The sequence below is a fragment of the Dendrobates tinctorius genome, unplaced genomic scaffold, assembly GCF_039654945.1.
Source record: "Dendrobates tinctorius isolate UK_male_01 unplaced genomic scaffold, ASM3965494v1 ptg000259l, whole genome shotgun sequence".
NCBI classification, from domain to species: domain Eukaryota; kingdom Metazoa; phylum Chordata; class Amphibia; order Anura; family Dendrobatidae; genus Dendrobates; species Dendrobates tinctorius.
In genome coordinates, this window is record NW_027361926.1 from 4,975,751 (window position 1) to 5,001,556 (window position 25,806).

The 25,806-nt window shown below is 53.4% G+C and overlaps 1 protein-coding gene across 2 annotated transcripts in view; it reads right to left on the bottom strand.

Moving 5' to 3' along the window:
• Window positions 1–22,405, bottom strand: part of NUP98 (nucleoporin 98 and 96 precursor) — a 62,074-nt gene extending 39,669 nt beyond the window's left edge. Inside the window, exons 1-11 of one of the 2 annotated variants that reach the window (XM_073558845.1) lie at window positions 21,886–22,403; window positions 18,845–18,938; window positions 18,362–18,463; window positions 18,099–18,281; window positions 17,880–18,019; window positions 17,061–17,168; window positions 16,802–16,982; window positions 16,505–16,668; window positions 16,235–16,378; window positions 15,004–15,088; window positions 7,477–7,569 (exon numbers count right to left, since the gene is read on the bottom strand). In XM_073558845.1, coding sequence (XP_073414946.1) covers window positions 7,477–7,569; window positions 15,004–15,088; window positions 16,235–16,378; window positions 16,505–16,668; window positions 16,802–16,982; window positions 17,061–17,168; window positions 17,880–18,019; window positions 18,099–18,281; window positions 18,362–18,463; window positions 18,845–18,920 — 1,276 coding nt within the window. In that variant the 5' untranslated portion in view covers window positions 18,921–18,938; window positions 21,886–22,403. Of the gene's footprint in view, window positions 1–7,476; window positions 7,570–15,003; window positions 15,089–16,234; window positions 16,379–16,504; window positions 16,669–16,801; window positions 16,983–17,060; window positions 17,169–17,879; window positions 18,020–18,098; window positions 18,282–18,361; window positions 18,464–18,844; window positions 18,939–21,885 lie in introns of both variants that reach the window. The other variant, XM_073558846.1, reaches the window with a different exon arrangement.
• Between the last annotated feature and the right edge of the window lie 3,401 nt (window positions 22,406–25,806).

Consider the following 25,806-nt stretch of genomic DNA (forward strand, 5'->3'; position numbering starts at 1 on the left):
TTGGGTATTTTCTATCATATAGAACCCTCAACGTGGCTTCAAATGTGATGTGGTCCGTAAAAATAAAATGGTGTTGCAAAAATGAAAAATCGCTGGTCAACTTTTAACCCTTATAACTTCTTAACCAAAAAAATTTTTGGTTCCAAAATTGTGCTGATGTAAAGTAAACATGTGGGAAATGTTACTTATCAAGTTTTTTGTGTGCCGTATCTCTGTGATTTAAGGGCATAAAAATTCAAAGTTGGAAAATTGCTAAATTTTCTCCAAATTTCCTTTTCTTTCACAAATAAACGCAAGTTATATGAATGAAATTTTACCACTAACATGAAGTACAATATGTCATGAGAAAACAATGTCAGAATCACCGGGATCCATGGAAGCGTTTGAGTTATTACCTCAAAGGGACAGTGGTCAGAATTGTAAAAATTGGCCCGGTGAACGTGCAAACCACCCTTGGGGGTTAAGGGGTTAAGAGATCCAAGCAATGATCTTAAAAAACATTTAGCAAGAGAAAGAAAAAATCCAGAGTCCAAGCGGACACGCTTTACATCCCTATGAGTAAGGGAGGCCTGGGATGTCCCTCGGTGGCCCGTTACTACAGAGCCGCGGTATTCGAACAGTTACGATTCATGTGGAATAATGATGACGACCGGCACTGGATAACAACTGAAAAATAGAATTAGTCTTACCGGTAATTCGGTTTCTAGGAACCTTCCATGACAGCAGTATGAAAGGATGTCTCCCCGCCCTAATGGGGGACAGGAAATGCACAAGAGGTTAAATAACCCTCCCCTTCCTACTACCTCCAGTGTTTTTTCTGTACACACTAGCATGTATAGTTACCACCAAAGTGCAGGAATCATCCAGTAGAGTATCAGATAGGGAGGGAAACTAGTGCTGTCGTGGAAGGTTCCTAGAAACCGAATTACCTGTAAGACTAATTCTATTTTCTCCAGTCACCTTCCACGACAGCCATATCGGAGGAATACCAACAGCTAATTTCTTAGGGAGGGATAACAGCCTGCAGAACACGTCTGCCAAACGTTAAATCCCTGTTGAAATTTAGTCTATAATGTCTGGTGAATGTATGGAGAGACGACCAGGTGGCGGCTCTGCATATCTGCTCCGAACATGTGTTGCCTCTTTCTGCCCACGATGTTGCTACTGAATGAGTAGAGTGGGCTCTCAATGATGCAGGAGGGGGAACGTTCTGTGACGAGTAGGCGAGGTTGACAGCTTGCTTGATCCAATTCGCAATTGTATTTTTTGTCGCCTTTTTGCCTTTATTTCGTCCTGAAATCTGAAGGAATAAATTCTGATCAATCCTCCAACTCTCCGTCTGCTGGAGGTAGAAGAGAACTACTCTGCGGACATCAAGGGTGTGGAACACTTTTGTGTTGGAAGGAAGGAAGGCAATATGATGTCCTGGAACCTGTGAAAGTTTGAGACTACCTCAGGCATAAAAGAGGGATCTAATCTCAGGATGATGCTATCGTTCATGATAGTTTAATATGGCTCTTGTATTGACAGGGCCTGCAATTCCCCTATGCGTCAGTAATTGCTACTAGGAACACGGTTTTTAGTGTTAAGTTTTTCAGAGTTGTGGAAGACAGTGGTTCAAATGGTTCACTGGTCAGGCCCCTGAGAACTAGGTTCAAGTCCCGGGGGGGAGATCTGGCTACGGAGTCTGGGACGGATCCTAGACGCTTAGGTCATGAATCGTTTGACCCATCGATGACTTGCCAGGTCCTGGTCGTAGAATGAGCTAAGGACTGAAACTTGCACCTTTAAAGTGCTAGGTGTGAGTCCCAGATGCAGTCCGTCTTGAAGGAATTCTAAGTTTTGTGCACTATTAAGATGGAAGGGATCTGGAAAATTTGGGGAGCACCAAGATGAGAACTTCTTCCAGACCTTACCATAAATGGCGTTAGTCACTGGTTTCCTACTCTTTTGTAGGGTTTGAATTACTTTTTCAGATAGGCATTAGCCTTTAGGATTCTAGCTTCAGTAACCAGGCCGCCAGGTACATTTTGTGCGAGTCTGGATGCAGTAGAGGGCCTTGGCGAAGATTGGCTCTCTGGGGCAGAAGTATTGGACCTTCCCGAGCCACGTTTCATAGGGCTCCGTACCAGCTTCCCCCTGGCCACAAGGGAGCCACCAAGATTGTAGTGACTTGTTCTGCCCGTATCGTCTGTAGTGTCCTCACTATCATGGGAACCGGAGGGAAGGTGTAGGCTAGATTGAAGTGCCAAGGACGGGAGAAGGCATCTACTTTCCACGCACCGTCGGTGGGGCTGAAGGAGAAAAAAATGTTTCCACCTTCGTATTTTGAAAACTGGCAAAGAGGGCCACCTCGGGATGTCCCCATCTTGAGACCAGAGACAAAAAGACTGTTTGGGCTAGGCTCAATTCCCCGGGATGAACATCCCTCCTACTGAGGAAGTCTACCTCCACGTTGCCCGACGCCCTTAGATGCACTGCCGATATGGACAGTAAATGTTTCTCTGCCCAAGAAATGATTCTTGCAGCCACCAATTTTAGGTTGGAAAATTTCGTGCCTCCTTGGTGACGGATGTAAGACACTGTAGTCATATTGTCTGAGCAGACACGTATATGATGATTTTGGACAATGGTCGATGCTGCCTTCAGCGCTTCCTCTACCGCTCTCAGTTCTCTCACATTTGAGGAGCTGGTTCTGACGTCTGGGGGCCATACCCCCTGGAAGTGTGATTTCTCCACTATAGCACCCCAGCCTCTCTGACTGGCATCTGTGGTGATGATTTTCAGGGGAAGTTGATCCCAGCTGACCCCCTGCTGGAGATTCTGGTGGTTCAGCCACCATCTGATAGACGCCTTTACATAACCGGGAAGAGGGGTTCTCCTGGTCAGTATATTCCGGTGTTTCCTTGAACACCGGAGTACATAGGAATGAAGGACCCGAGTATGGGCTTGGGCCCAGGAGACGGCTTGGATACATTCTGTAAGCGAACCTAGCATGGACATTGAGTCTCTCAGGGTTGGTGCTCTCTGGGCTCTAAACTTGGAGAGTCTCTGAACCAGGTCGAGTGGTCGCTCCCTGGGTAGAAAAGCTTTCCCGAGTCCAGGAGTATCCTCAAGAACTTTTTGCTTGTTGAGGGATGAAAGGTCTGATTTCTCCAGGTTGGGGATCCAACCCAAGGATTGTAAAATTTCTAGAGATTTTCCCTACATCCTGGTTCAGGCGAGATATGGATGGAGCTATTAGAAGGTCGTCTAGGTATGGGACAATGCAGATCCCTTGCTGGAGAATGAAGATCATTGCCTCTGCCATCACCTTGGTAAATACACGAGGGGCTGATGACATTCCAAACGGCAGGACGTTGAATTGGTAGTGGTTGACCTGGGACCCCTGGGACACCACAAACCTGAGGAATCTCCTGTGGTCTGGATGAATCGGGACGTGGTAGTAAGCGTCCCTCAGGTCTATTGTAGCCATCACCCAATCCTGTCCTATGAGGGGGATTGCTGTCTTGGCCGACTCCATCTTGAATCGCCTGTACTTCACCACTTGGTTTAAGGGCTTTAAGTTTATAATAACCCTGTGTTTCCCTGAGGGTTTTACGACTACGAAGAGGCGAGAGTTGTGGCCTCTGCCCACCTCCTGATGTGGGACTGGGGAGATTGCTCTTGCTTGCAGAACTGTTTTTATGTCTGACAGCAAAGATCTCTGGAGGTGCGCCTGTAGAGAGGTTATTCTCAGGCATTGAGGGGGAGGACTCTTGAATTCCAATCTCAGTCCGTCGCGAATGGTGCAAAGAACCCATTGGTTTGAGGTTATGGACCGCCATTGATCTATGAAATTCGAGAGTCCCCGACCAGAATACTGTCATTGTTTGTCCGTAGGCTTTTGCTGTTGCAGGGGGGCCAGAATATTTCTGCCCTTACCTCCTATTGGATAACTCCACCAGCCCGTGTTGCCCTTCCCTTTTATAAATTTCTCTGGGAGGGCTGGGCACGGGGGTGGGGGGGGGAGACAAAAAAAAATAATTTCCTAGGTTTCCTTCGTTCTGGAAGCGACTTCTTATCCGTGGCTTTCTCCAGGATATCATCCAGAGCTGGGCCAAACACATAATTCCCCTGGAAGGGAATCGCACAGAGTTTTGTTTTTGACGTAAAGTCTCCTCCCCAAGATTTCAGCCTCAGTGTTCTTCTGGCTGAGTTGGAGAGGACCGCAGACTTTGCTGCTACTCGTATGGATTCCACAGAAGCATCAGCTAGGAACCCTGTTGCTTTTTGTAATAGTGGGAGTCAAGGATTTCTTCCCTGGAGGTTCCCCGAGTGAGGTGGTCTTCCAGTGTACGCAGCCAGCGGAATAGGGACCTGACAACACATGTAGAGGCTATATTGGCCTTTAGCAGGGTTGTGGATGCATCCCAGGATTTCCTGAGCAGGCTTCTCTGCTTTCCAATCCATGGGATCCTTGAGCGGAGATGAATCTTCAAATGGAAGAGCCGGTCTCTTAGTCACCCTGGATACCTGCACGTCCACTTTAGGGACTTCCTGTAGGGAGCAATCTCCCTCTAAGGGAAACTGATTCCTCAGGTCTGAGGGAACACTAAGCCCTTTCTCAGGGAGGGCCCATTCCTGCAAAACCAGGTTTCGGATGTTTTCGTGAATGGGAAACCCCTTTTGGTCTTTGGGCTTTAGTCCCCCAAACATTTCATCCTGAATAGAGCATTCCACTTCCACCTCCTCCAATCCCATGGTGCCCCTTACCATACTAACTAAATGCCCCATGTCCTCAAACGAGAAGTAATATTTTTTGTTATCGGGTTTGGGGGTGGAAGTGGGGGCTCATTCTCCCATGCGTCCTCTGAGTTAGAGGTATCAATTTCGCCCGAGTCTGAGTCAGCTTTCCTTTTCCTAGCAGGAGGGGGCTGTGGTGTCGGGGTCTGGGCAACTGTCATCATAGAAGTTTGGACTTCTTGTTTGATGAGGGTTTTTATACTGTCCAATAGGGAGGGCTGCTCTGCACGTTTTATGTCATCCGTTCAGGGCTGACAGTTTCTTCCTATGTGTCGAGGGAAGTTTGGTACCACACACACACACACACACACTTTTGCGGCTTGGTTTCTTTACGGCGTCAGGGGCCTTGTCTCCCTAAAATAGAGAGAGAAGGCACACTAAGTCACCTCAGAGACCACCCGGACACAAAGGGGGACCCACCCGGCTACTTACAGTAGGAGGGTGAATGCTGGGCTCCGCAGAAGCAGATCGAGAGGGCTTATCACCGTACATGGTCAGTCTGTCAGTCACCAGTGCAGAAATGGCCTTACCTCGATGCCCTCTGACCAGGGTTTTAATAGCCTAGGTCCATCAGCGTGTTCTGTGCTCCTCCTCCCCTGGTCCACAGGTGGTAGCAATCTAGATCAGGGTTCCCCAACTCCAGTCCTCAAGGCCCACCAACAGATCATATTTTCAGGATTTCCTTTGTATTGCACAGGTGAAGCAATTATCACCTGAGCAATACAAATGAAATCCTGAAAACATGATCTGTTGGTGGGCCTTGAGGACTGGAGTTAGGGAACCCTGATCTAGATCACCCCTCCTTGCGGCTGATTCCACAGCTGTCCTCCGCCCCTCCTGGGGTCACTGGCTCCGTCCCCTTAGTCCAGGTTCGCCTTGGTGGCCGATGTGTGGGTGTGTGTGTGTGTGTGTGTGTGTGTGTGTGTGTGTGTGTGTGTGTGTGTGTCATAGATTAGCTCGGGCCCGAAACGCAGCCAGCCCCTATCGGCGGACAGCATATCGGCCGCTTAAGCGTTTCACCCGGAACGCTGGGATGATGTACCGGAAGTTCGGCGCTGCGTCACTTCCGGTGTGCGCCCGCCCCTGTGGGAAGGACGCCGGGGAGCTCACTGAGGACCCCAGTCGCACGTCGCCACCTCGCTTTACCCCGTTGGGGGGATGCAGGAGAGGCAGGTGGGGGTCCCGAGTCACGCAGCAGTGGAGACGGGAGCGGCCTGCCAGACGGAGGAGAGCGGAGCCCTCGACCGTCCGGCTTCCATGTATTTCGAAAAGTGCCTCCGGTCGCGGCAGCACTATCCGGACCTCTTCATGCCCCATAGGGGACAGGAAAAACACTGAAGGTAGTAGGAAGGGGAGGGTTATTTAGTCTCTTGTGCATTTCCTGTCCCCCAATAGGGCGGGGAGACATCCTCCGATACTGCTGTCGTGGAAGATGACTAGAGAAACCTCCAATGTCTCAACTTTTTACCGTGCACACCACACTACAGTCCCTAATAGAAACCTAAACATTTCCCCAACAGCTCAGTGGATAGCACTGCAGCCTTGCAGCGCTGGAGTCCTGGGTTCGAATCCCACCAAGAACAACATCTGCAAGGAGTTTGTATGTTCTCCCCGTGTTTGCGTGGGTTTCCTCCGTGTTCTCCGGTTTCCTCCCACATTCCAAAGACATACTGATAGGGAATAACAATTACATAATGTGTTAATCATTAAGAGTTTACTGTCAAAATGTAATGCTTGACACGTGGTAAATAAAAATGTATGGTTTAAAAAAAAAAAAAAAAGTATTCATTGGTAGAGTCGCCATGATCCAGTCACAGCAATTAGAATATTAACATGCGAGGCTGGTCTAGAAATCTCATCTCCAGGTTATATCTATAAATTAGGCCCGTACAAAAAGGAAGATGTTCACAGGCTGAGGAACAGCCAAGCTGGTGTGAGCCATTCCATATTCACCCCCCCCCCCTCAGGAGCAGAATGCCAGACTGCAAAGTTTAGACATTTCTGTAAGTTTCTCACTTTATTTTATCACTGTTTTGCATATTTGTAGGTCACTGTTTATTTCCATAATTTCATATCCTTTTATTGTAAGCACTGTACCTTTTCTGTTAAAGCTTAAAACTTTAATAAGTTTGAACCTTGTTGCTGTAAAGAATCCATAGCCTTAGAGTGTGTGCTCCTGGTGACTGGCACATAGTAGTAGTAACATTTCCGTGACTCATCGCCCGTGTGTTCGGTGAGTGGTGGCAGCGTGTATGAGCGGGGTGTGTGGTCTGTGTCGGGGTGTGATTTATGCACCCACTGCAGCATAGGACAGAGGGTGAATGCTGGACGGAGTGAGAGGAGATAGATTAACCCTTGCAGGCGTAACCCCAAGTCACGTGCTGAGAAGCGGGTACGTGACAATAGGGGACACGAGCACTGCCATCATGCAGCAGAGCAGGCACAAAGTCGACAATGAGCAACTGCAGAACCAGCGCTCCAGGACCGTGACGTCACCCGATGACATCACACAATCAGGACTCGTCAGGATTTGTGTATATATTATAGACAATGCGCTTAGTGTAATGGCGACGTCCCCACGCGCCTGTCCGACAGCTCCTAACCTCCTAGAGGAAAGACGGAGGCGTGAAGGACTCAGCGACTGATTATCTCCAACACAGAAATCAACAAGCACAAGGAAAATAGTCCTACCTTGTCCAAAGCCGGTGCCGAGGCCGGGACCAAGCGTCCCCGGGGCAGTCTTATTTCCGAAGAGACTGCTGCCTGCATTACTGGCCCCAAAGCCTGCAGATCAGGAGAACGAGGAAACATGAGACAGGAAGTAACGTGTGCAGCAGAGAGCACTCACCGGGGTTCAAGACCACCCCCACATGCTGCAAGACGCCAACTAATCCTGCAGAATAGTGAGTGCAGCTCTGGAGTATAATACAGGATGTAACTCAGGATCAGTAATGTAATGTGTGTACACAGTGACTGCACCAGCAGAATAGTGAGTGCAGCTCTGGGGTATAATACAGGATGTAACTCAGGATCAGTAATGTAATGTATGTACACAGTGACTGCACCAGCAGAATAGTGAGTGCAGCTCTGGGGTATAATACAGGAGGTAACTCAGGATCAGTAATGTAATGTATGTACACAGTGACTGCACCAGCAGAATAGTGAGTGCAGCTCTGGGGTATAATACAGGATGTAACTCAGGATCAGGATATGGTTACAGAATTAGTAGACTGTGTAATGGTGTATAGGGTGGCCTGGGCTTAACCCCTTCACCACCTGGCTGTTGCAATTTTTTACACCCCCTTCTTTCAAGAGCCATAAATTTATCTTCCTGTCGACACACTTATGAGGGTTTGTTTTTTGAATGACAACATTCATTCTAAATTGAAAAAAAAATATAAAACAAATTCTACAATAGTTTTTTGGCTTTTTATTTACACAGTGTTCACTAGGGTGACCGCAAAAAAATCGATGTCGGAATTTTGTCCGTCTGGACCCCACAAAACGATTCCCCTTTCCAGATATTGAGAGAGCCAAAATTTGAGCTCGATCAAACGACGTTAACCCGTGCCGCTCGTCGCTCAAAGTTTGAAAAAATCCAAATTGAGGTATTTTAAGATTTAGGTATTTTGCATAGTCTGTTAGACTATAAAGAATGTGACAACAACATTGCAGAAATAGCCCTGACCAAATTTTCGAACCATTTGTGGTATTTGAATGCAGAGTTGGTGGGATTATCGTTTTTTGATCCCACCATTACAGACAAAGAAAAGTTGTTAATGGCTAATAAATTGCTCAGTAGCACAGATGAACCATCAGAGCACGCTAGGGTTGTAAATCCAAAAGTTAGGAAAGAAAAATTAAAAGAGGTAGGAAGTAACTGACTTTAACGACCTGACAAAAGATGAAGAACAAAAGCAATATGTCCTGCAAGTTGTAAGCAAATGCCGAGCATTATATTCTGACGTTTCAAAAACTACTTTAACAAAAGCTCTAGAATAGATTAGATACCACCATGGTTACTTACCGGTAGCCGGTTTTTCCGGAACCCATGACAGCACCACATGAGAGAGGGATCCGCCCCGCCAGGACCCTACTGAAACATAAGGGGCGGCACCTCTCCCCCGCTTCAGTTGGATTACAGAGCATTTGAGAGGACTTCCCGGTTAGTTACATATTTATCCAACACCACATCACACAAATACACCCGACTATTGTGCACACCCAAACGGTGAAAAAGGGGGGGAAATATACGGGTGCTGTCATGGGTTCCGGAAAAACCGGCTACCGGTAAGTAACCATGGTGGTTTTCCCTTCACCCATGACAGTACCACATGAGAGATTCTGGAGACTTCGAACACCTTAGGGAGGGACCACCGCTTGCAGCACCCTTCTACCAAAGGTCAAGTCAGCAGAGGAGGATAGATTTAGTCTATAGTGTCTAAAGAAAGTTGAGGGTGAGGCCCAGGTAGTGGCCTTACAAATTTGCTCTATTGATACCTCTGCTTTCTCAGCCCAGGAGGTCGCCACGGCTCTGGTGGAATGAGCCTTGATGCCGTCAGGAACCGGGACGCCACTAGCTGAATAGGCTACACTAATGGCCTCCCTAATCCATCGGGCAATAGTTCCCTTTGACACTCCATAACCTTTCCTAGCACCCTGGAAGGCTACGAATAGGGACTGGGACCTCCTCCACTGGCTGGTTATAGACATATACTCTACTAGGGTTCTTTTAACGTCTAGGCTATGAAATTTCTCCTCCCCTGGGTTTTTCAGATTCTCACAGAAGGAAGGGAGGACAATTTCTTGGTTTCGGTGAAAGTTAGTTACTACTTTCGGCAAGTAAACAGGGTCTGTTCTCATAACCACCCTATCCTGGTATATCTGGGTATATGGTGGGTTGACTGAGAGGGCCTGCAAGTCACTAACTCTACGTGCCGACGTTAGAGCTACCAAAATGATGGTTTTTAGGGTGAGGTTTTTAGTTGAAATCTGCTGTATGGGTTCAAACGGCTCCTTCGTAAGGGCTTCCAGCACCAGATTTAGATCCCATGGAGCTATTTTTGGTAAGGAAACTGGCCTAGATCTGTGGCAAGATTTTATGAACCTGGCTACCCATCTGTTTGCTGCTATATTGCAATTGTATAATGCACCCAGCGCTGAAACCTGTACCTTGAGGGTATTAACCGCCAGGCCTAGCTGTAGACCTGCCTGCAAGAACTCCAAGATGGACTCGATTGGGGGTTCTTGACCTAACGGTTTTCCCAGGAATTGTAGAAATTTCTTCCACGTCCTGCCATATATGTTGGTTGTTATTGGTTTTCTACTTTTCATTAGAGTAGTCACCAACCCCAGGGAAAACCTTTATCTCTCAAAAGTGCCCTCTCAAATTCCACGCCGTCAGATGGAGCCCCTTGACTTGTTTGTGGAATATCGGCCCCTGAGCTAATAAATCTGGAATTTCTGGCAGTACCCACGGGTCCGAGAGAGACATCATTTGCAGTAGTGAAAACCACGGTCTTTTTGGCCAGAACGGGGCTATGAGGATTACTCTGGCTTGCTCGTGTCTTATCTTTTTTACCACTGCCGGGATTAACGCTACTGGGGGAAAGGCATAGCGCAGTTTGAACAGCCACGGGATTTGCAGAGCGTCTACTGCCCAAGGGTTTTCCCCTGGGTTTAATGAGCAGAATCTCCTCACCTGCCGGTTGTTTTTGGTGGCAAAGAGGTCGATCACTGGCTGCCCCCATAACTGTACTATCCTCTGGAATATTACACGATTTAAGGCCCACTCTCCCTGTTTTAACTTGTTGCGGCTTAGAAAGTCGGCTTGAACATTTTCTGTCCCTTTGATGTGTAGGGCCGTCAGGGAGGTTAGATGTTGTTCTGCTTTGAGAAAGATTCTTTTGGCTTCGTCCATTAGGGAGTTTGACCTTGTCCCTCCCTGGTGGTTGACATACGCCACTGCCACCCTGTTGTCTGACATAATTCGGACATTTTGACCCTGTAGCCTGGGAATGAATGCCCCCAAGGCTCTGTTTACTGCTCTTAACTCTCTTAAGTTGGAGGAAGCCTTCTGCTCTAGGTGACCCCAGGACCCTTGGGCTATTTGTTCTCTCAGGTGTGCCCCCCATCCCAAGGAGCTTGCGTCCGTCAATATTACATCGGACACGGGCCTGTGCCACAAAGTTCCCCCTGCTAAATTTGTGCTGTCTAGCCACCAAGTGAGAGAGTTTTTCCCCTTTTCGGAAAGTTCCAGCTTCCCTTCTAAACGCCCTTTCAATCGTTTCTGGGCTGACAAGATTTCCGCCTGCAGTTGTCGGGTATGAAACTGTGCCCAGTTGACCGCAGGGATACAGGCTGTTAGCGTGCCCAACAGGGACATTGCCCTTCTTAGGGTCATGTGCGGTTGTTGTATTGCTGTCAGGGTCATTTCTCTCACTTTCTCTAGTTTTTTCTCTGGCAAGAGACAAACTTGACGGTCGGAGTCCAAGACGAAACCTAGAAATGTTTGTTTCCTTAGGGGTTGAAGTTTTGATTTCTTTAAGTTTACCATCCAACCCAGTCTTTGCAGGGTTTCTGTTATTTTCTCTACTTGATGTGCGCAGTGATGTTCTGAATTGCCAATGACCAAAAAAATCGTCCAAGTAAGGCACCATAATCACATTGTGGATTCGAAGGAAAGCTGTCATTTCCGCTATTACTTTCGTAAAAATCCTTGGCGCTATGGAGATGCCAAACGGAAGAGCTGTAAATTGAAAGTGCCTGAGGTCGCCCTGGATGTATAGGGCTACCCTCAGGTATTTCTGGTATTCTGGGTGCATCGGGATGTGGTAATAGGCATCCTTCAAATCTATTACGGCCATGAAGCAGTTGTGGTGTAACAGCTTTATGGCTGAAGACACAGATTCCATTTTGAATGTTTGGTTCATGATCCATTGATTGAGGTGCCTGAGATTTATTATCGTTCTGAAGGAGAGGTCTGGTTTTTTTATTAGGAAGAGGGGAGAATAGAACCCCCTTCTCTCTTGATCTTTTGGGACCTCTATTAGAACTTGTTTCTCCAACAGTCCTAAAATTTCTGTTTCTATGGCTGATTGCTCCCCTGGTTCCTTTCTGACGGGGGTCACCACAAATGAAGCTCTTGGATGCTGGAAGAAAGGGATTTTTAGGCCATTCTTTATAATGCTCAGAATCCAATTGTTGGCCGATATTTTCTCCCATTCTTGAGAAAAGAGCTTCAATCTTCCCCCCCACCGGAGGGCTGGCGTCATTGCGGGGATTTTTTGGCGGTTGAGGTAGTTCCCCCAAACATGAACCCTGGTTCTTTTTTCCTCTTGTCGTCCCACCTTTTCCGCTCTCCCGGGGCACGGCCCCGATTGAACTTTCCCCTCCGAAAGGGCGGTCTCCTTTGATCACCCATGAATCTGGGGAAGCCCTTCTTTTTATCACCGGCCTTCTCCAAGATGTCATCCAGGTTTTTCCCAAACAGGAACTGCCCATCACATGGTAACGAGCATAATTTCGCCTTAGATTGAATGTCCCCAGGGCAGCCTTTGAGCCATAACGCCTGTCTTGCGGCGTTCGATAGCCCCGCTGCTCTTGCCGTTAACCTCATCGAGTCGGCGGAGGTGTCAGTCAAGAAAGCGGCAGCTCCGTGTAGCAAGTACATTTCTCCTAATATTTTCTCTCTTGGTACCTTGGAGACTAATTTTTCTTCAAGTTGTTGCAACCAGACCATTAATGACCGGGCTGTGCAGGTGCCGGCTATTGCCGGTTTCAGACCCCCTGCCGCTGCCTCCCAAGTGTGCCTTAGGTATGAGTCCGCTTTTTTATCCAAGGGATCTCTCAAAACCCCTGAATCCTCCAGGGGCAGGGCCGACTTCTTGGAAGACCTAGACACTGCTGCGTCAATCTTTGGGACCTTGTCCCAGACGTCCGTGTCTTTAGCCTCAAAGGGGTATCTTCGCTTTGAAGAGGAGGGAAGGCTACCTGACTTCTCCCATTCCTCTTTCGATTAGGGCCTGAACCTTGTCATTGACCGGAAAGTTACGCTTCTTCCTTTCTTGCAGGCCGCCAAAGATTACATCCTCCAGTGATCTCTCTACCTTCTCCTCTTGCAGGCCCATAGTGGACCTGATGGCTTTAAGGAGAGCGTCCGTATCTTCTACGGGAAAGCAAGGTCTGCCCCCCTTATCACTGTCTGAGGATGAAGATGACCCGTGCTCAACTTGATACTCCGAAGAGGAGCCTGACGAGGAACTCGGGGAGGCTTTCCTACTCTTACTCTTAAGAGGAGGAGCCTGACGAGGAACTCGGGGAGGCTTTCCTACTCTTACTCTTCTTTTTTAATAATTTTTTAAGTGAGCCCTGTACCTCAGATTTTATTATCGATCTGAGGTTTGTTGCCAGGCTCGGCACCTCTTCAGCCATAGTCCGCTGGATACAGCTGACACATAAGTCCTTTTGGTAGTCTTTTGCTAAAGGGCTGTGGCATATGGCACATTCTCTATTTTTCTTTTTGCTTATAGCTTTTTTGCCTCCCTAAAAAAAAAAAAAACAAGACATAGGAAGGCCTATTATTGTCTAACTTTCACGGAGATCACTCACCACCCAGGAAAGACGGATACCGGGCTCTGGGGCTGCGAAGGAGCGTGCGCTCTGCGCTCTTTTGATCTCGAGGAATCCCTCGATCGGTGACTCGGACGGCTGCTGCTTTTGCCGCTCGAGCGGCTCTTGCGACCAGAAGCTTGCGATGGGGGCAGAGGCAATGGGGACGGTGAGCGATCCTCCTGAGACGCCATTGTCACCCCTGCAGCCGCTTCTGCTCCTTCTTTTATGCGGTGAGTGAGCCCCTCATTACCCCTCCCCCCCGTCGCTTCTCCTGGCCGGCGTCGCGCCCGGCGCCATGACCGTCGCGTCCTGATGACGTCAGCGGTCGCGCTCCCACGTCAGACGCCGGTCTCTGCCCCCGGCTTCCCCTGCATGCAGGGGAAGGAACGGGCGCGCGCGCAGGGGGAGGGCGGCACAGGGAGGAACCTCTGAAGGGAGGACATCGGAACGTGCCCGCACGAACCCGGGGCCCGTATGAGGAAAAACCCCGGGGACTGCGCTACCAGCTGCCGACGGCCAGCGTCGCAGGTAAGCCAGCCCTGCATTTTTACACGCTGGGACGGCCCTGGGTCTTTTCATCCTGACAGGCACCGCCGCTGTCAGAGGGATTCCTTTCCAGGACAGGAACCCAACTGAAGCGGGGGAGAGGTGCCGCCCCTTATGTTTCAGTAGGTTCCTGTCCTGGCGGGGCGGATCCCTCTCTCATGTGGTGCTGTCATGGGTGAAGGGAAAAACTATGTAAAATTATCAACTCATGTAGGTTAGCGTGCTCTGGTGGTGAAAAAGAAATTGGAAATTTGTATGAAAACTATTGTTAGTTTTTGTTACAATTTTCAGAGACCTGTAACTTTATTTTTCGGGATATGGGGCCCTCACCTGCAGTTTTTATTGATACCATTTTGGGGTAGATCTGATGTTTAGATCTCTTATTACATTTTATTGCCATGTTGCAGCTGGCAAAAAAAAAAAACCTAATTGAAGATTTTCAATTCTTTTTCTTATTATGCCCTTTACTGAGCGGATACATTTCCTTTATATTTTGACAGATCGGACATTTCTGAACATAGCGACATCTAAAGTGTATTTATATTTTTAATGGGGCTAAAGGGGGGGGGATTTCAACGAGTTTTTGTTCACTTGTTTTAAACTTTTAACTAGCCCCCCTAGGGGACGTGAAGCTGCAATCGTCTGATCACCTGTGCTATACATAGCATTGTACCAGCCCCGCTATGTCATCTCCTATGAACGCCACGAGCCGATGTCACAGGGGTATCAGAATGACAGGTAAGAGGGGTCTTCAGCAGACGCCCCACTGTCATGACAACCCATTGGTGCCCCACAATGACATGATGGACGCACCGATGGGAACGAGGAATGACACTCGTCGGCATGGATTAAATCGCGCTGTCAGATTGAAAGCAGCATTTAACAGGTTAACAGCCACAGACAGTGCTCTGCGTGCATCGAAGGGCAGGGATGCAACATCTGACGTAAACATTCATCATGTGTTGTGAGGGGTTAAACATCCTAAATTCTCATTATAAAGGACTTCTGTCTTTCCTCCAATAAATGTGACGATCGATCATATTAGTAAAGGTCTCTTACCGAACAGAGTCCCAGAGCCGGTGCCGAATGCAGGGGCGCTCGTCGTGGTCGTCCCGAATGCGGCTGGCTTGTTATTGAACAGAGTCTGTAACAGAAAACAATGCAAGGGGTTAAAAATATGGAACCCAACCCCCAATAGCATAGACAGGTGGGCAGTGTAAGCCAAACACCATCTCCCTCTAACCCAGTGATCCCAAACTCCAGTCCTCATGGACCCCAACAGGTCACGTTTTCAGGATTTCCATAGTGTTACACATGTGAGAGAATTCCTGATGCCTTGATGATACTTCCATCACTTGCGAAATACTAAGGAAACCCTGAAAACATGACTTGTTGGGGTCTGTGAGGACTGGAGTTTGGGAACCATTGCTATAACCTCTATCGGGTACAAAAATCTCTGACAAATTAGATTTTTACCCCGATTCTTGTATTTATTTCGCTCTTCCACGATTTTGATTACTACAGGAACATATCTCCTCTTGGAAAGATTGATGTGGACCTTCTACACGCACGGGGAGACCCCTAGAATCACAGTTAGTGCACAAGCACCTAAACATCATAGAGGCCTGGCGGCTCTTAACTTACTGCTACTTCCCGGTCGGTCAGAGTGCTCCATTGGTGGGGTCCTATGAAGAGTTAACCTGCTCTACAGATCTAATGCGGCCCCCTATACCAGCTCCAATCTCTCCAAAAGCTGCAGCCAGAGTGTGTGGAGGGGCTTGGATACGCCACTAGTGTCGCCTCAGGGGCCGCTCTGGTTTACTCCCCACCTTCTACGTTTATTCTCTGCCTGACGTGCTCCTCTGGTGAGGTACGCACGCTCAGATGCCTCGGAGGACTTCCCAATATGAGGCTTCTGATGGCGCTACATTCCTATACACACTACCCATCTCGCGGTGCGGGCACAGGCTGGCGACGTACCAAGTCGCTCTCACCATTGGAGGGGCTTTTGGGGACCTCTGATTTAACTAAACCCCTCACTATTTTCTATACAGCTACATAATAGAGATCAGGAGACGGATATTGCATCGGCAGCACTGGACATTGAGGAAACTTCTTGTATTATTTTTAAGACTCCAATGCGGATTATTAGTTTATTTTATATACTTTATATTTTGTGTAGGACTAAAAGAAGGAAAATTAAGGTGTAAAACCCAAGTGCACTAACAGATTAAAGAGACTGATTCAGTGGCAAGTCAGTTCTGTGCACTGGTTCCCAGAGGTTACGTACCGAATTTCCAACTCCTCCAAAAGGCGTATTGCTGGTCTGTCCAAATAGATTGGTCCCCGTCCCAAAGGCTGAACCGGCATTTGTGTTGGTTGTGGTGCCAAAGAGGCCGGTGGACTGCGTGGCTTGAGTGCTCCCAAAAAGCCCCTGTAGAAGACAGATCACATGAAATGCACACAGCAGCAGCAGCGTACATCCCCGTGGGAAGCGGCAGCTATAAACTCACCGCAGTGGGCCCACCACTGTGCTGGTCTGCGGCCGCACATGACTCACCATAGTGCTCGTCTGTGGCTGCCCCAGTGTGTTGGTGTTTCCAAATGAAAAGCCGGCGTTCTGTGTGGTCGTGGCTGGGAAGGGCTTATTAAACAAGCTTGTCGCTGGCTGGGTGGAGGCCTGGCCGAATAGACTGCCGGTGTTTGCTCCAAAAGTGTTGGTACCTGCAAATAGTCACAATGAGACCGCCTGTCCGGACCACCCCCGTCAAAAATACCGCCATTCCATTCCCCCCCCCCCCCTTCAGCAACAAGACCGCCGGTCATTGTACAGATCTCTATAGCACCCATCATTTACCTTGCCCAAATGCATTTTTATTGCCAAACGAAAAGCTGCTGCTGGATGGCGTCGCCCCGAACAGACCCGTGGAGGCACTTGAAGTGGCTGTGGATGCCCCAAATAGGCTTGTACCCGAGGCTGCCCCCACTGGATTCTGCGGCCCCTTCCTGTTGGCCTGATAATCTTCCAGGCGCAGCTCCTATAGGAAGACAAGGCCGTCAGTGACCAGCATTAGAGACACGAGACAGGACAGAGGTGTCCGCGGCCCGGCACTCACCTCTAGAGACTTGCTCTCATACTCCTTCATGGCTGTAATACACTGGTGCTTTGTACTGATGTTTGTGGTCACACCGCCCTTGGCCATGGTGTCTGTTCCAGAAGGGGCCTGAAAATTAAAAAAGATGTAGCAGAGGATTCCTGCTCCACAGTGGAAAGGTCACATACTGGTGACCTGCGCCGAAACAAAGCTCCGGCGCCAGTGAGCTCTGCATATGTAAACATAGCAGCCAGAAAGCCTGAATGATAGACAGCTATGACACGGAGTCATCAGGGCTGCTCACATGAAATATTACATGCCGGATTTACCCCAAAATAACTCCTAGAGGGTTCACCAAGCTGGCAAGCCCCGGGGACCTTCACCAGCACACGGGCGCCATAACAACTCATTGCCTCTCAGCGATTGCCACGCACCTTGACAGTTCCACCATTTAAATGCTAATGGCAGTTACTGAGAGCAGCAGCTAAATGGTTAACAGCAGTGAGCGGAGCAGTAACAGAGCTGGCACCTGCTGCGTATGATGCGGGCTCCGCTCCAGAGTTGGATTCATACAACCGTTAGCCACCATAGGTCATTAAGGGGTTAAGTACTCTGCATTCTGCGCAAATGACAAAGATGCCATACCATGGTGCTGGGTGCGATCAGCTGATCAATAGGTTCCAGATGATTACCCGAGAGTCACTGCTCAGCTTGGAAAGGTGAAGCCATTTTGTGCACAACTACCATAACGGCCACATAAGCCATGTTAGTCAGCGACAAGAGTGCAGAATCCAGACTCCTCTCACAAATAGGCCGCCAGACTGGGAGCCCTGTACTCACATTGAACTTGATGGTGGTCCCGGTGGGAGCTGCAGAGAACGTCGAGGCCCCAAACAAGGTACTGGATGTCCCTCCAAATGGATTTGCAGTGGTGTTTGTGTTGCCGAAAAGGCTGGTGCTGTTTGTACCTGTCCCAAAACCTACAAGTGAGAGAGGACACAGAAATAAGATGAGGAAAGCTAGAGACCCCAAAAACCATCCACACCGGGGGGCACTTACTGCTGCTGAAGGTGGAAGGCTTCGTCTGGCCGAAGGCATTATTCTGAGATGAGAAGAGGCCGCCTCCTGTGTTTGTGGCCCCAAATAAAGAGTTTGTGGTACCGGTGGATGTCCCGAATCCAAAACCTGTGCTTGTAGAGGAGGTTGCTGTCTGGTTGAAGGTTCCTGTGCCAAAGAGTCCGCCTAAGAGGGGTTAAAAAAAGCACAATCACATCATAGCGCTAGAGCACAAGGGCCCCATGGCCTCAGCCCGGCGATCGTACCCGGTTTACTCTGTGTGTTTCCAAACAAGCCGCCACTGTTTGTGTTGGTGCCGAAGGTTGAAGTCCCAAAACCGGTAGCAGTCGATGTTCCAAAACCAGGAGCTGAAAACCCAGGAAACATTAATGGTCACCAAGAGCATAAGCCCCACCAGTGTCCGACTGCAACCCAAGAGGGAGACCATGTGTGTAACACAGACGGTGATCACATTGCGCTGCTCGGACGGGCCGGCAGCTTTCCACATAGCTCTATGCAGCAGTCTCACTCGGATCAAGAGAGCTGCCGGCCAGTCCGAGCACGTGATGGTCGTCCGTGATACAAGCCCTGGAGCTCAGAGGGCATCAGAAAGCCCAAAACCCAACAGGTGCATCAGAAACACCCAGTAAATGGCCGTGTATGATGCAAAGCGATCCACAAGACACGTGGAGGGGAATAAACTGCGGACAGACCCTCCACCGAGCTAACAGTGGGCCCACAATACTTACTTTGCCCAAAAGTTGACGTTGCTCCGAAAGCTCCGGTGCCTCCTCCGAAAGGAGTGGCGAACGATTTATTAAACATCTCTAAAGCTTCATAGACCTAGAAAGAAGGAAACAGAAGGAGCCAAAAGTTCACGTGGGGAAGAACGAAGAAAAAAGCGTTACTGCAGCGTGGAAAGAGAGAACGTCGTCTTTACCGGAGAAATTCTAAAAACGGGCACAAAGCGGACAACAGATAGATTGCAGAGTGCGACCAACAATGCCCCACGTCGTCAGACGCTTCTCCGCGCTCCGCTCCCACGCCCACAGACGCGTCCCCGCGCTCCGCTCCCACGCCCACAGACGCGTCCCCGCGCTCCGCTCCCACGCCCACAGACGCGTCCCCGCGCTCCGCTCCCACGCCCACAGACGCGTCCCCGCGCTCCGCTCCCACGCCCACAGACGCGTCCCCGCGCTCTGCTCCCACAGACGCGTCCCCGCGCTCCGCTCCCACGCCCAGACGCTTCTCCGAGCTCCGCTTCCACTCCCACAGACGCGTCCCCGCGCTCCGCTCCCACAGACGCGTCCCCGCGCTCCGCTCCCACAGACGCGTCCCCGCGCTCCGCTCCCACAGACGCGTCCCCGTGCTCCGCTCCCGCGCCCACAGACGCGTCCCAGCGCTCCGCTCCCACGTTCACAGACGCTTCTCCGCGCTCCGCTCCCACGCCCACAGACGCGTCCCCGCGCTCCGCTCCCACGCCCACAGACGCGTCCCCGCGCTCCGCTCCCACGCCCACAGACGCGTCCCCGCGCTCCGCTCCCACGCCCACAGACGCGTCCCCGCGCTCCGCTCCCACAGACGCTGCTCCGCGCTCGGCTCCCACGCCCACAGACGCTTCTCCGTGCTCCGCTTCCACGCCCACAGACGCATCCCCGCGCTCCGCTCCCACAGACGCTTCTCCGCGCTCCGCTTCCACGCCCACAGACGCGTCCCCGCGCTCCGCTCCCACGCCCACAGACGCTTCTCCGCGCTCCGCTCCCACGCCCACAGACGCTTCTCCGCGCTCCGCTCCCACGCCCACAGACGCTTCTCCGCGCTCCGCTCCCACGCCCACAGACGCGTCCCCGCGCTCCGCTCCCACGCCCACAGACGCGTCCCCGCGCTCTGCTCCCACAGACGCGTCCCCGCGCTCCGCTCCCACGCCCAGACGCTTCTCCGAGCTCCGCTTCCACTCCCACAGACGCGTCCCCGCGCTCCGCTCCCACAGACGCGTCCCCGCGCTCCGCTCCCACAGACGCGTCCCCGTGCTCCGCTCCCGCGCCCACAGACGCGTCCCAGCGCTCCGCTCCCACGTTCACAGACGCTTCTCCGCGCTCCGCTCCCACGCCCACAGACGCGTCCCCGCGCTCCGCTCCCACGCCCACAGACGCGTCCCCGCGCTCCGCTCCCACGCCCACAGACGCGTCCCCGCGCTCCGCTCCCACAGACGCTGCTCCGCGCTCGGCTCCCACGCCCACAGACGCTTCTCCGCGCTCCGCTTCCACGCCCACAGACGCATCCCCGCGCTCCGCTCCCACAGACGCTTCTCCGCGCTCCGCTTCCACGCCCACAGACGCGTCCCCGCGCTCCGCTCCCACGCCCACAGACGCGTCCCCGCTCCCGCGCCCACGCCCACAGACGCTTCTCCGCGCTCCGCTCCCACGCCCACAGACGCTTCTCCGCGCTCCGCTCCCACGCCCACAGACGCTTCTCCGCGCTCCGCTCCCACGCCCACAGACGCTTCTCCGCGCTCCGCTCCCACAGACGCTTCTCCGCGCTCCGCTCCCACGCCCACAGACGCTTCTCCGCGCTCCGCTCCCACAGACGCTTCTCCGCGCTCCGCTCCCACAGACGCTTCTCCGCGCTCCGCTCCCACAGACGCTTCTCCGCGCTCCGCTCCCACGCCCACAGACGCTTCTCCGCGCTCCGCTCCCACGCCCACAGACGCGTCCCCGCGCTCCGCTCCCACAGACGCTTCTCCGTGCTCCGCTTCCACGCCCACAGACGCGTCCCAGCTCCCACAGACGCGTCCCAGCTCCCACAGACGCGTCCCAGCTCCCACAGACGCGTCCCAGCTCCCACAGACGCGTCCCAGCTCCCACAGACGCGTCCCAGCTCCCACAGACGCGTCCCAGCTCCCACAGACGCGTCCCAGCTCCCACAGACGCGTCCCAGCTCCCACAGACGCGTCCCAGCTCCCACAGACGCGTCCCAGCTCCCACAGACGCGTCCCAGCTCCCACAGACGCGTCCCAGCTCCCACAGACGCGTCCCAGCTCCCACAGACGCGTCCCAGCTCCCACAGACGCGTCCCAGCTCCCACAGACGCGTCCCAGCTCCCACAGACGCTTCTCCGCGCTTCGCTCCCACGCCGTCAGACGCGCCCCCGCCGTCAGACGCGTCCCCGCGCTCCGCTCCCACGCCCACAGACGCTTCCCCGCGCTCACACCGTCAGACGCGCCCCCGCGCTCTTATCTTCATCTCCGCGCTCACACCGTCACACGCGTCCCCACACTCCACCTCCGCGCTCACACCGTCAGACGCGTCCCCACACTCCACTCCATCTCCGCGCTCACACCGTCACACGCGTCCCCACACTCCACTCCATCTCCGCGCTCACACCGTCACACGCGTCCCCGCACTCTTATCTTCATCTCCGCGCTCACACCGTCACACGCGTCCCCGCGCTCACACCGTCAGACGCGTCCCCACACTCCACTCTTCATCTCCGCGCTCCGGTCACCGTTAACAGACTTGTGGTCTTTCCTGATGAAGTCGGTTACACAGGGCCTCGGCGCAGCCAATCAGCAGGCAGCTTTCATTTCGCCTCCTTCCTCACAAACATAATGAGGAATGTGATTGGCTGCGGCGGCTGAAGCAGGGCGTGGACAGCACGCAGATACAGACACGCCGGCTCCTCACACCCGCGGGCGCCGCTGCGTCTCCTCCTCCTTCTGCCCCGCCGCCCTCCCCTCACATCAGTGCCGGGTCCGGACACCGCAGTGACCGCGCACCCCGATGTATCTTACCGGTCCCCTCAGAAGTTGCGGGCCGCAGGCGGAAGAGCCAAATGCGTCATCTATCAATATGGCGCTGAAGGAACGCAGTGACGTGCAACGTATCGGGCGTCACAGCAGATATCAGATCCTGATTGGCTCACTCAGCAAGGGGCGTGGCACCGGAGGCTGCTATTTCCTGTGGGCGTGACCCGCCCTGCAGCTTTTTCTCTCATTGGTTCCCGCCACTTGGTTGTCCTATGAATGTGCTGAGCTGCTGCCAATCATCCTGTCAAGGGCGTGGTCACCTAGTAACACTGGTCACGTGAGAGAGCCGGCGTCCGGCGACAGCTGATGACGTCACCGTCTCTTGTTAAGTGACGAAGTTTTAAGGGAAAGTGCCGGGATTATTGATTATCAATCACTCTGAAAGCAGAGTCGGCCTGTGCCGGGGCGTCCGGCCGGAAACAGGACAGCGCCTGGACGTAAGAGGCGGTGGTCAGTGTCCGGCCCCGTGTGCGTCCCCTGGATATAAGAGGCGGCGGTCAGTGTCCGGCCCCTGGATATAAGAGGCGGCGGTCAGTGTCCGGCCCCTGGATATAAGAGGCGGCGGTCAGTGTCCGGCCCCTGTATATAAGAGGCAGCGGTCAGTGTCCGGCCCCTGGATATAAGAGGCGGCGGTCAGTGTCCGGCCCCTGGATATAAGAGGCGGCGGTCAGTGTCCGGCCCCTGGATATAAGAGGCGGCGGTCAGTGTCCGGCCCCTGGATATAAGAGGCGGCGGTCAGTGTCCGGCCCCTGGATATAAGAGGCGGCGGTCAGTGTCCGGCCCCTGGATATAAGAGGCGGCGGTCAGTGTCCGGCCCCTGGATATAAGAGGCGGCGGTCAGTGTCCGGCCCCTGGATATAAGAGGCGGCGGTCAGTGTCCGGCCCCTGGATATAAGAGGCGGCGGTCAGTGTCCGGCCCCTGGATATAAGAGGCGGCGGTCAGTGTCCGGCCCCTGTATATAAGAGGCAGCGGTCAGTGTCCGGCCCTGTGTGCGTCCCCTGGATATAAGGCAGCGGTCAGTGTCCGGCCCCTGTATATAAGAGGCGGCGGTCAGTGTCCGGCCCCTGGATATAAGAGGCGGCGGTCAGTGTCCGGCCCCTGTATATAAGAGGCGGCGGTCAGTGTCCGGCCCCTGGATATAAGAGGCGGCGGTCAGTGTCCGGCCCCTGTATATAAGAGGCGGCGGTCAGTGTCCGGCCCCTGGATATAAGAGGCGGCGGTCAGTGTCCGGCCCCTGGATATAAGAGGCGGCGGTCAGTGTCCGGCCCCTGTATATAAGAGGCGGCGGTCAGTGTCCGGCCCCTGTATATAAGAGGCGGCGGTCAGTGTCCGGCCCCTGGATATAAGAGGCGGCGGTCAGTGTCCGGCCCCTGGATATAAGAGGCGGCGGTCAGTGTCCGGCCCCTGGATATAAGAGGCGGCGGTCAGTGTCCGGCCCCTGGATATAAGAGGCGGCGGTCAGTGTCCGGCCCCTGGATATAAGAGGCGGCGGTCAGTGTCCGGCCCCTGGATATAAGAGGCGGCGGTCAGTGTCCGGCCCCTGTATATAAGAGGCGGCGGTCAGTGTCCGGCCCCTGGATATAAGAGGCGGCGGTCAGTGTCCGGCCCCTGGATATAAGAGGCGGCGGTCAGTGTCCGGCCCCTGGATATAAGAGGCGGCGGTCAGTGTCCGGCCCCTGGATATAAGAGGCGGCGGTCAGTGTCCGGCCCCTGGATATAAGAGGCGGCGGTCAGTGTCCGGCCCCTGGATATAAGAGGCGGCGGTCAGTGTCCGGCCCCTGGATATAAGAGGCGGCGGTCAGTGTCCGGCCCCTGTATATAAGAGGCGGCGGTCAGTGTCCGGCCCCTGTATATAAGAGGCGGCGGTCAGTGTCCGGCCCCTGGATATAAGAGGCGGCGGTCAGTGTCCGGCCCCTGGATATAAGAGGCGGCGGTCAGTGTCCGGCCCCTGGATATAAGAGGCGGCGGTCAGTGTCCGGCCCCTGTATATAAGAGGCGGCGGTCAGTGTCCGGCCCCTGGATATAAGAGGCGGCGGTCAGTGTCCGGCCCCTGTATATAAGAGGCGGCGGTCAGTGTCCGGCCCCTGTATATAAGAGGCGGCGGTCAGTGTCCGGCCCCTGGATATAAGAGGCGGCGGTCAGTGTCCGGCCCCTGTATATAAGAGGCAGCGGTCAGTGTCCGGCCCCTGTATATAAGAGGCGGCGGTCAGTGTCCGGCCCCTGGATATACAGTAAGAGGCGGCGGTCAGTGTCCGGCCCCTGTATATAAGAGGCGGCGGTCAGTGTCCGGCCCCTGTATATAAGAGGCAGCGGTCAGTGTCCGGCCCCTGTATATAAGAGGCGGCGGTCAGTGTCCGGCCCCTGGATATAAGAGGCGGCGGTCAGTGTCCGGCCCCTGGATATAAGAGGCGGCGGTCAGTGTCCGGCCCCTGGATATAAGAGGCGGCGGTCAGTGTCCGGCCCCTGTATATAAGAGGCGGCGGTCAGTGTCCGGCCCCTGTATATAAGAGGCGGCGGTCAGTGTCCGGCCCCTGTATATAAGAGGCGGCGGTCAGTGTCCGGCCCCTGTATATAAGAGGCGGCGGTCAGTGTCCGGCCCCTGGATATAAGAGGCGGCGGTCAGTGTCCGGCCCCTGGATATAAGAGGCGGCGGTCAGTGTCCGGCCCCTGGATATAAGAGGCGGCGGTCAGTGTCCGGCCCCTGGATATAAGAGGCGGCGGTCAGTGTCCGGCCCCTGTATATAAGAGGCGGCGGTCAGTGTCCGGCCCCTGGATATAAGAGGCGGCGGTCAGTGTCCGGCCCCTGGATATAAGAGGCGGCGGTCAGTGTCCGGCCCCTGGATATAAGAGGCGGCGGTCAGTGTCCGGCCCCTGGATATAAGAGGCGGCGGTCAGTGTCCGGCCCCTGGATATAAGAGGCGGCGGTCAGTGTCCGGCCCCTGGATATAAGAGGCGGCGGTCAGTGTCCGGCCCCTGTATATAAGAGGCGGCGGTCAGTGTCCGGCCCCTGGATATAAGAGGCGGCGGTCAGTGTCCGGCTCCTGTATATAAGAGGCGGCGGTCAGTGTCCGGCCCCTGGATATAAGAGGCGGCGGTCAGTGTCCGGCCCCTGGATATAAGAGGCGGCGGTCAGTGTCCGGCCCCTGTATATAAGAGGCGGCGGTCAGTGTCCGGCCCCTGGATATAAGAGGCGGCGGTCAGTGTCCGGCCCCTGGATATAAGAGGCGGCGGTCAGTGTCCGGCCCCTGGATATAAGAGGCGGCGGTCAGTGTCCGGCCCCTGTATATAAGAGGCGGCGGTCAGTGTCCGGCCCCTGGATATAAGAGGCGGCGGTCAGTGTCCGGCCCCTGGATATAAGAGGCGGCGGTCAGTGTCCGGCCCCTGTATATAAGAGGCGGCGGTCAGTGTCCGGCCCCTGGATATAAGAGGCGGCGGTCAGTGTCCGGCCCCTGGATATAAGAGGCGGCGGTCAGTGTCCGGCCCCTGGATATAAGAGGCGGCGGTCAGTGTCCGGCCCCTGGATATAAGAGGCGGCGGTCAGTGTCCGGCCCCTGGATATAAGAGGCGGCGGTCAGTGTCCGGCCCCTGGATATAAGAGGCGGCGGTCAGTGTCCGGCCCCGTGTGCGGCCCCTGTATATAAGAGGCAGCGGTCAGTGTCCGGCCCCTGTATATAAGAGGCAGCGGTCAGTGTCCGGCCCCTGGATATAAGAGGCGGCGGTCAGTGTCCGGCCCCGTGTGCGGCCCCTGTATATAAGAGGCAGCAGTCAGTGTCCGGCCCCTGTATATAAGAGGCGGCGGTCAGTGTCCGGCCCCTGGATATAAGAGGCGGCGGTCAGTGTCCGGCCCCTGGATATAAGAGGCGGCGGTCAGTGTCCGGCCCCTGGATATAAGAGGCGGCGGTCAG